Here is a 10,079-nt window from a genome sequence, read left to right as displayed (position 1 = left end):
TTTCCCCCCTCCTTTTTTCCCCCTCCTTTTTTCCCCCCTCCTTTTTTTCCCTCTTTTTGGGGATTTGGGATCTTGGAAAGTGCTGCTGTCACCCCAGAGCAGCTCCTCAAACTCCTTCCCAACTTTTCCACCTGTTGTTGCTCTCCCTGCCCTCAGCTGGACCAGCTGGTGATCGACTCAGCCGTGGAGAAGAGGGAGATGGAGCACAAGCACGCCCTGATCCAGCAGAGGGTGAGTCCTGGTGCCCCTCTGGGTGCCCCTGGCAGCTGCCATCTGCTCAGGGGCCAGGCTGTCACAGCCTGGATGCCACCTGGATGTCACCTCGTGGCTGCTGCGAGCTCCAGCTGGCTCAAATCTAGGATTTTTCTGACTCTTTTGAGGGTGGGAGGGATGGTGACACTCCAGGACCCCTCAGGCCTGGGCACCTGGGTGGTTTTTTCTGTTCTCACTTTGCCGCCCTCTTTGCTGCTGAGGATGTGGGAGGATTTAAACTCTGGAAATGCCTCTGAGACAGAGATGTGGTTTGTGAAAACCATTGCAGAGCACAGCTGGTTTTGGGGAAAGGGCACAGCTCTTCCCTGCCACCCTCTCTCACAACTCGGAGCTGAACATCTTCACTGCAATTTAGGATTTAAATTTTCCTGCCTGGAACTGTCCTGAGCTGCTTTTCAGCCCCTCTGTGCTGCTGGTGCTCCCTTCGTGATGGAGCAGGGCCCTGTGCAGCCCTGATTTAAATAGAAATCTTCAAGCTGAGCCCACAAAACCCTCTGGCCTGTGGAAAGATTGGGAGATTGTTGTGCTTAATCATTGTGGTGGCACTAATATCTTTATTTCCTCACTAGTGTCTACCCTGATTTAAAATCTTTAAGCTGAGCCTTCAGTGAGGAAGCATCTCTGATTAACCTGGGCTCAGATTTTCCACCCTTGGCGACGATTCCCAACCTGAAGGTTGCAGAAACATCGACTAATTTATTTTTCTTTCCCTCCTCTTCTCCCTGGGTTGCTGCCCTGGCCCTGCAGACCCTCCTGCAGGTGAGTACCCACCCAGATTTCCTTCCTCTGGCATTTTTTTCCTCATAAAAATGGGTATTTATTGAAAGCAACACAAAGAAGCCTTGGCCTGGCATCTGGAGTTGGCATTTTAAAGCCCAGTTTTAAATTACTTTGGTTTCACCCTCATGAAAGGAGTTAAAATAAGGTTTTAATTCTTTGTGTGATGCTCACTTGTGGCTCAGGGCTCAGCACTGCAGTGACAACAACCCTTGGCTGATTCTTTTTTGGTGCCTGGAGATTTGAGGAGCTTGGGTTTGGTGGGATTGGATCCACATCTGGCAGGCACTCACAGGGATCAATATTCCCCCTCAGAAGGGAGCTAAGTGGCCTCTAATGCCCTCCCTCAGAAATGCCATAATCCATGGAATGGAAATTAGAGCTCTGAGGAGTGACATTCCCTGGGAATGGCCTGGGAGTGTTGATGAAGTCATGAGGGAGAGGTGAATCCATTTGTGACCCCTCAGCTCCCCTGGGAGCGATGACTTCATCCAAAGGGACTTGGAAAACCTCTCCAGTGTGGGTTTTTCACTTCAGCCTCTCCCTGGAGCAGCAGGGAATGAAGATTCCAAGAGGGAGAAGCAGCAATTAGTCTCCATCAGGATACAAAACCTCAGAGCCTGGAAGGGACCTGAACATCCTCACTGCAAGTTAGGATTTAAATTTTCCTGCCTGGAACTGTCCTGAGCTGCTTTTCAGCCCCTCTGTGCTGCTGCTGCTCCCTTCGTGATGGAGCAGGGCCCTGTGCAGCCCTGATTTAAATAGAAATCTTCAAGCTGAGCCCACAAAACCCTCTGGCCTGTGGAAAGATTGGGAGATTGTTGTGCTTAATCAGTGTGGTGGCACAAATATCTTTATTTCCTCACTAGTGTCTACCCAAGCAGCCTGCTAAGGGAGGAAATTTGGGGTAAATAGTATTTTTTTAAGTGGTTTTGGGGTGGGGAACTGTGATTTTGGATTGGATTGTCCTTGGCTTTCTGAGAGCCAAGTTCAGAGGGAAGTGGTCTGTGGCATTTTGTTTCATTGTTGTTTTAATTAAAAGAAATCCAGTGGGGAAGAAAAACTCATCCCAAATCTGTTTCCTTTTGATGCTGTAATGTAGGTAATGTGGAAAACACAGAGCTGGGGATGTTTCCCAGTGGGAAAGGAGGAGAGAAATGGGAATGTTTGAAGCAGGCCTTGCTCACAGGTCCCGATATTCCTGAAACCTTCCACTGCTCCAAAACTGAGGGGGCAGTGGGAGATGTTGGATTGGGAATTAGGGAAAAATTCTTCACTGAGAGGGTGCTCTGGCATTGGAACAGGTGGAATCACCATCCCTGGAGTGCCCACAAATGTGTGGATGTGGGACTTGGGTACGTGGTTTAGTGGTGAGCACAGCCGCGCTGGAATTAATGACCCTGGAGAGCTTTCCCAACTTTAATTCCATCATTTTAAGGACACAGGGCTCTCAAAAATCTCCTTCCCAGCCTCGTAGCCATTCCCAGTGCGGAGCAGTTTGGGAACTGAGTGTGGGCAGAGCTCTGGGCCTCGTTGAGCCCAGCTGGTGGAGAACAATCCAGGGCCCATCTGGCCCTTGCAGGGCCAATTCCTGGGGCAGGAATTGCTGCCCAAAGCGTGGCTCTGCTCCAGGGATCCGGGCAAGGCACAAAGCCTGGCTCTGTCGGGTCACTGGGAGCGCATCCTGCTCTGCTCCCGCTTTTCCCTGCCCTCCCTGCCAGCTGTATGGTAATTAGCCCGGCTCTAAGCTGATTGCCTCTCAATAGGAGGCTCGGGAAGGGGGGAGCAGGTGGTCCCCAAGGGCCACCAAGCGTCCTTTGCTCGGTGACAGCGCCAGAGCTTCCCAAAAGGGAAGAAGAGGAGGAGTAAAAGAGAAGGGGCTGCAAAAGAAATCCCTCCTTCGCTGGCAGCCCACGGGGATGCTGCTCTAGGAACAGGGAGAGGACACGGAGCTGCTCCTGCTCTCTAGGAAAAGCAGTAGAGCCTCCCAGCTGGCAGCATGAAGATTTTCGGCAGGCTGGAATATCTCCTGGTAAGGAAAATCCTGCAGGGGAAGAAGTTCAGGGCTTCTTTTTAATGTGGGAATGAAGATTGTGGCTGTGGGGCTTTGCTGGTGTGACCCCAAAGCCAAGCTCGGCTTTGTCACTGGGTTTATCCCTAAATTTGGGAAAGCTCTGGGGCAGGGACCAGCTCCCTGAGCATCAGCTGCTGGCAGGGAGAGCCTCTGGCATCGGGAATACCGGGAAACAAAAGGGTTTGTGAGTGGGATTTGGCCGGGAGGAGTGAGAGCTGCCGGTGCAAATTCCCAAATTCCAGCTGGGGCTGGGATTGTCCATGGAATTTACAGAGCCAGAGAGAGAAAAGCTTGGAATTTATGCACCAGGAAAAGAGCCAGAGGGAGGAAAAAAAAAAAAGGGAATTTAGGCACCAGGAGAGAACGTGTGAATGGTGTTTGTTTGTGTGTGTGAGGGGGGTGTGTGCAGCTTTAGGGAATGGGAATATTCCTCTGGAATTATTTTGTTTGGAATCAAACAGCCAAACTGGGCACAATTCCTGATTTGCCTCCGGGAGAAGTTCTTTTCCGTGCTGTGTAAATAATGCAGTGAGGGTGGAAATGATGTCATTGCTCAATACTGAGCGTTATCGATCACTTAAAGAGGATTCTTTGGGATAAAAGCCTTTGTCTTCCAAGAGGGAAAGCTTTCCCTGTGTTGTTGCTGCTCCTAAATGGCATTGATTGAAAACAAAGTGATAAAAGAATAAAATAATGTGGAGGTTTGGTGAGAAGAAATATTTTTTCTTGGAATATCTAAACGCAGCTGGACTGAAATGATTCCCTGCCCGTGCTTGCTGAGGCTTGGGGAGGTTTTCTATCTGGAAAAATCAAATCATTGCAGAGAAAATTCGGTTTTATTCAGCGTTATTTCCACCTGGAATGGGTAACGGAGGGAATAACGCTGTGGGTTTTCAGGGAATTTCAGGGAGAATCACTCCTGGCACAGAGATTGTATTTATTTTAAAGGCTTTTAAGGAGCTGTTGGTATTTTAGAGAGAGGTTTGATCTGTTTTCAGCCAGGGGTTGTGATTTTTGGGATAGGAATGAACCTCTAAGTGAGACCTCCCTGCTCCAGAGGGTATGGAAAGCTCCTTGCTTAGAAAATTCCCTCTCCCAAAGATTCCAGGCAGCTTCTCTCTCCACATGAAATCTGTTCACTGGAGGGGTTTTGATTTAATCACTCGTTTTCTTTGCACAAGAAAGATTTTTGCACAAAATGCTCATTCCAGAGGGGCAGTTGGAGGAGTTTATCTGGGGCTGGGCTGGAAGCAATCCCTGCTCCCAGCATGGAACTGGACAGGGAATTTCCTGGGTGGGCCAGGAGGCCACCTTCAAATAGGATTTTCTCCTTTTTTAAAATCTCTTTTCCTTTTAATTCCTTCCTGAGCCCATCTGTGCCCGTGCTGGGTTTTTAATTCCCATTTGCTGCTTGGAAAGCATCCACATTAATGTCCTTTTTTCCCCCCCATCCCTCTGGATGTGGCCCTGGGAATGTGTCCCTTCATTGTTGCTCCCATGGAAACCATGGTGAGGTCATTCCCGGAGGGATCTCAGCTCCCAGGGTGGGAATTCGGGATGACAGCAGCAGGGACAGGATCCCAGTGATTTCCTGGGAGTCAGGGAGAGGAAGGGAAGCAGAGATCTGGTGTCTCATTTGGGAAGATGTCAGGTTTGTTGGAGCAGGGTGTGATCCCACCTGGCACTGCTGGTGCTGTTGGAGCCAAATCCACTCAGATCCCAATCCCAGGAAATCTTTTGTGTGTCAGGAATTTGTTCTGTTGCAGAGACAACGAGGGGCTAAAGGCAGAGTGAATAAATCAGTCTGAACTCTGTGTCCAAAGTGTGTGGGGAGAGTTTAGGAAAAGGTTTCTTTATTAAAATCCTGCATTAAAATCTTAAAATCCTGCATTAAAATATTGCTATATTTTAGGGATAAATATTAGAAGGGAAAGGAGAAAGAGGGAGAAGGTTTTCCACTACATCCATCCCTTGGGAGTGGAGGCAGAGCTGCTGCTGTGCCAGCCAGGACCCTTTTGTTATTCCCAAGAATTGCCAGGATCCAAATTTTTCAACGAATAAAATGGATCCAGGGACACATTAAAAGCAGGTTTGGCACTTCAGAGGGTTCATCCTCACACATCTGTGTGCCCACACCCCACCTTGGGCAGGATGATCTCCTCAGACAGAGTCCAAACCATGGAATCAGCTCTCAAGAAACATTCTTGTAATTTTTTTTCCGGAGATTTTTCCTCTTTGCAGTGGCTGTGGCGTGAAAATTCCCTGGCTGAGCTGCAGCAGGAGCTGGGTATAGGAATCCCACGGTTTAAACTGGAATTTCCCCAGTTGCCCTTGCTGTGGTTTCACCTTTCAGCTCCCTGAGCCTTTCCTGTCCATCTCCCTTTAGGCCTTGGCCTGGCTGAGAACAGGAAAATTCACCTGAGCACGGGGATAAAGTTGGATTTTTCTCTCCCCTTTCCCCTCATTTGTGTCTCAACACTCCCTGTGGCTTTGTAGCAAAGATTCCAGGTGCTCCCAGCACTGGGATGGAACAAAGAGGCCCTGAGGCTCCACATCCCCGGGCTACTGGGCAGACTGGTCCTTCTCCCTTAATTTGTCCCTGATTTCCAAATCCACCTCCCAGCTCTGGGGACTGCTCTGCCCTTGGCTGCCCCTCAGGAGTTCTCTTGGTGGCACTGGAGGACCTAAAGCAGCAGAAATACGAGCAGAATTTGGCCTGAGGTACCTTCATTGAAATACAATCAGAATTTGGCCTGGGGGACCTTCATGGAGTCATCTTTGGGGTATGTTTTGGGGTGGAATGTCCCAAAAGTGCAGCTCAGAGTTCTTCCAAAGGCAGGGAACACCTCCTTTTGGAGCTGCCCAGCTCCAGCCATTCCATGGGCAGAGGTGTTCCAAATTCAGGCTCAGCCAGGTTAAACTCCCACCTGCCTTGACTGCACTGGTTTTTACTGGATTTACTGGTGACGTGTGTGGCCCATCTGTTCCTCCTGCACTCCTGGGGATTTATCCTCCTCTCCACCACTCTGCTGGATGGGGACAACTGAAGGAGGCAGGAGGTTGGATTTACACCCTCCCCCTGCTTTATCCTGCTCCCCAAAGTGAGGCATGGCCCTTAAAAATGGGCATTTTTGAGATGGGTTTTACCCTTGTTGAGCTTTTGCTGAGCTTTTTAGGCTGCTTGCATTGTTTCCAAACCAGTGCAGATACAAATCACTGCAGGTTCCCATCAAATGCACAGAATTGTCACTTCAGAGCAGCCCCACAAAAATCAAACATCCACGAATCAGAATAAAATCCCCTCTGGCCTTTGCAGCGTGGAGGTGCAAGAGCTGAGAGGGATTCACCCTCTCATGGCAGGAAAATTTGGGGCTGAGCAGAAACTCCTTTAAGTGGGTGCCTTGCAGCACTTCCCAGCATCTAACTGAGCATCCTGCTGCCTTTCCAAGGATTTCCTCCCTCCTGTCCCGTTGGATCTGCTCCTCCTGGATCAGCATGATTCTTGTCACGACACCTCCCAGGCACGTTTGTGGAAATAACTCATCCTAATGAGAGCCCAGTGCCTGTTGCCAGGCAACAGAGCATCTGCAGGGGCTGATGCCAAGCAGGAAAGGCCTTTAAAGGGTCTTGGAACCCTTGGAATATTTGTGCTGGAGAGAGAGGATGGAATCAGCGAGCAGAGACAGCGTGCCCCGGGGTAGAGAAGTGGTTTCGCTTTCCTGACCTATTTTCTCTTGGGAATGAGGCAGAAAATCGCCCAGGGATGAGGATCCTGTGCTGGAGAGCAGCTGCTCTTCCCTCTGCTCTGTGTCCTGCTCTGCAGCTGTCAGAATCCAGGAGGGCTGGGGTGACAAAATGGGCTCTGATGGGTGGCACAGCACAGGGAGGTGGCATCTGAGGACAGCTCAGGAATGGGGTTGGTGGCTCTGCCCCTCTGGAGTTCACTCCTTTTCCCTGGGTTTGGGATTGGGGTCATCCTGCCTCCTTGCAGGGCACAGGGGTGGCAGCAGCCCCATGCCAGTGAAAAGCACTCCTGGCTTCATTTCCCACCTCAGCCTGACCCAAATGTTGGGAATTTTCAGCACTCCTGCTGATAAACTCCCTGCTTTTTCTCCTTATCAGCTGCCAGGGGAGGGAAATGCAGCATGTCCAGCAATTTCCTGCAAAACCAGGGATAAATAAGTTTGCTGGAACGGGGATAATCCATGTTTGCACCTCACTGAGGCACAGGGACTGACAGCTCTCGGGATTTTGGCAGATTTGTCTCTTTTTGATGTTTTGTTAAACCACCTCCACCACAATCCCAGCAATTCAGCCCTGTCCTGCCAGAGTCTGAGTCTGTTTCCTTTTTCCAGGACTTCTCCTACGATGACTCCAAGGTGGAGTTCAACGTGGATGCCCCCAACGGGGTGGTGATGGAAGGGTACCTCTTCAAGAGAGCCAGCAACGCCTTCAAAACATGGAACAGGTGAGGAAAAACTCCAATTCCATCTGATCTTTGGGCTCAGACTCTGCACAGGAACACACTTCCTGTCTAGGGAGATCCCTGGAGGGATTCTGAGCTAATCAGTTAAAAGATGAATAATTAAAGCCGTTAAAATTTGAGAGTTTCTGCATTTTTAGTGCTTTTTACAATGGAAAAATGACCAGGATCCTCCCAGGGAAGAGAGGGCCCAATGCAGTTCACAGAAAAGCTGTGGATTTATAACAATTAAGAGAATTTAAAGTGCATTCATAACAATTTAGAGAAATATCCCAACACAGGGAATGTTTCAGGGGGATCCAACCTGTCCATTCTGGGATGGGGAGATGTGAGAGTGCAAATACCAACTGTGCTCCCAGAAATGGCTTTCAGTGCCCTGACCCTGCCCTTAATAATTTACAAATATTCCATCTGGGAGCTCCCTGGCTCCTCTGCCTCCTGCTCCAGCCAAGAGAGCCTCTGGAGCTGCCAGAGGTGTAGAAAAGTGGGAGCAGAGGTTTCAGGTTCCACCCCTGCTCGATATTTGTGTGTTTGGTGTTCCCTGAGAGGGTCAGGAATGGTTGTGCCAAAGGATTCCAGCCCTTCCAGGGAATTTCTGATGCCTGGGATCGATGCTGGCTTGACCCACATTCCCTCCTCTCACATAACAGGGAATGAGACAATAATCAGGGATCTTTTCCTTGGCCATGGGATAAATACAGCAAGGCTGGGCTGTGCTGAGGCTTTGGAATAAATAAATAAAATTAATTAATTAACTAAATGCTTCAATGAACTGTGTATGGTATGCACAGAAACTGCTTTTATTTGCATGGGAAAAAAGGCTTGCAATTAGAGATTGCTGAAGGGGTTGGATAAGAATTCCTTCTCTTTGAAGCTTCCCCTGGTGCTGAGGAGATTCCAGGCAAATTCAGCATCATTCCTTGTCCCTCAGGCTCCCCTGGAAGGAGGGAGCAGCTCCAGGGCCCTGTTGGAGTTCAGAGCTGTGGGGAGGCATCTGGGCTGAGTTTTTATCAACCTTTCAGGATTTCCTGCTCGGTCTGGGCTGAGTTTTTATCAACCTTTCAGGATTTCCTGCTCGCTGTTTTCCTTGATCCAGCCTTGATCCATAGCTGCTCCCACGTGTGGAGCAGGATGTCATCCCAAAAAGTGCCAGGTTAATGCCAAGGTCTTGGCATTAGGATTTGCCTGAAATTGTTCCTCTCTCCTAGAAATTCCCTGTGAATTTATGGATTGCTCCAAAGGGTGCCTATCCCAGAGGGAGCACCACCCTCCAAGGCATCCTGCTTTCCCTGACCTTTGAATAATGTCAGCCTCAAGGGCTCCACGTTTTTTCCCTGCTCCTAAATCCCAGTTTTCTTCCTGGAATCCTCCCCCATCCCAGTCACATGCAAGCAGCAGCCTCCCCACAGCTCTGTCCCTGTCTCTATTCCCACCCACACCCAGCTATTCCCAGCTATTCCCAGCTATTCCCAGCTCCTGGAGCCCACTCGTCACCTCCTCGCTGTGCTCAGCACCTCCCTCTCCCTGGAGCAGCAAAATCCTCCCAGAATCCCAAAATATCCCGACTTGGAATGGCCCCACGAGGAGCTGAGCAGAGCCTGCTGCTGCCACAGCACTCAGAGCGACACTGAACCTCCTCAGCTCATCCAAGGCAGCTCCCACGTGGATGGGACAGCCTCCAGTCACCTGGATTTCCCCATTTTTCCCAAATCCTTTTGTTGCCTTTTATCTGTTTGATATTTCAGCCGTGACAAAAGGCAGAGAATTCTGTTTTACCTCATTTTCCCTGATTTTTTTTTTTTTGCCAGCAGTGTGTGTCATACATGAAAAACACCCTGCTGCAACCCTCTGACTCTTTACACTCAGGCATTCCAGCATTTTCTTCCTGGTGGGAATGGTGGCCACGGCTTCCTTTGCTTCCCCTGAAGATGATCAGGTTGCTAAATAAATGAATAAATGAATGACAGGATTTTTAATGGAGATATAAATGGGAAAATCCCCCTCTTTTCATGTCCTGATGCCTGTCCGTGTATCTGTCCCTCCTCAGGAGGTGGTTTTCCATCCAGAACAGCCAGCTGGTCTACCAGAAGAAGCTAAAGGTCAGTGAGGCTGCCCCAGGGATTAACCAAGTGGTTAATTAACCAACTGCTTCATTAACCAGCTACTTGGCTGGGGATTCCTTCTGGCAGTGGGGTGGCAGGAGCAGGGATTTGGATCAGAGGGACAGCGAGGCCACAAGTGAGCTCCAGGGTCAGAAAAGTGGCAGCAAATGGTGTTTGTTAAATAAATATTTATTTAGATTCCATCTTCCTGCTCAGTGCAGGGAGCTGGGGAGGTTCCCCAGCAAATCTGATCTTTGTGTGTGTGATCCCACACAAATTTCCATAAAACCCATTCCCATGGCCCTGGAGTTACCTGGGGGGGAGCTGGCTCTGCTCTCTCCACACTCGGCTTGGGCAGGAGTTTGGGGGG

General features: G+C 49.6%; 1 protein-coding gene across 1 annotated transcript in view; it reads left to right on the top strand.

Annotated features, from left to right (window-relative positions):
- ACAP3 (ArfGAP with coiled-coil, ankyrin repeat and PH domains 3) overlaps positions 1-10,079 on the top strand; it is a gene marked incomplete at its 5' end in the record, with an annotated part of 37,815 nt that overhangs the window by 11,804 nt on the left and 15,932 nt on the right. The window contains 4 exons of the mRNA XM_008641160.2: positions 157-231; positions 1,021-1,032; positions 7,480-7,592; positions 9,655-9,706. Of these exons, the coding sequence (XP_008639382.2) occupies positions 157-231; positions 1,021-1,032; positions 7,480-7,592; positions 9,655-9,706 (252 nt within the window). The remainder of the gene's footprint in view (positions 1-156; positions 232-1,020; positions 1,033-7,479; positions 7,593-9,654; positions 9,707-10,079) is intronic.

The sequence above is a fragment of the Corvus brachyrhynchos genome, unplaced genomic scaffold (genome assembly GCF_000691975.1).
Source record: "Corvus brachyrhynchos isolate BGI_N302 unplaced genomic scaffold, ASM69197v1 scaffold68, whole genome shotgun sequence".
Lineage (NCBI taxonomy): Eukaryota > Metazoa > Chordata > Aves > Passeriformes > Corvidae > Corvus > Corvus brachyrhynchos.
This window is presented reverse-complemented; position numbering and strand designations above follow the sequence as displayed.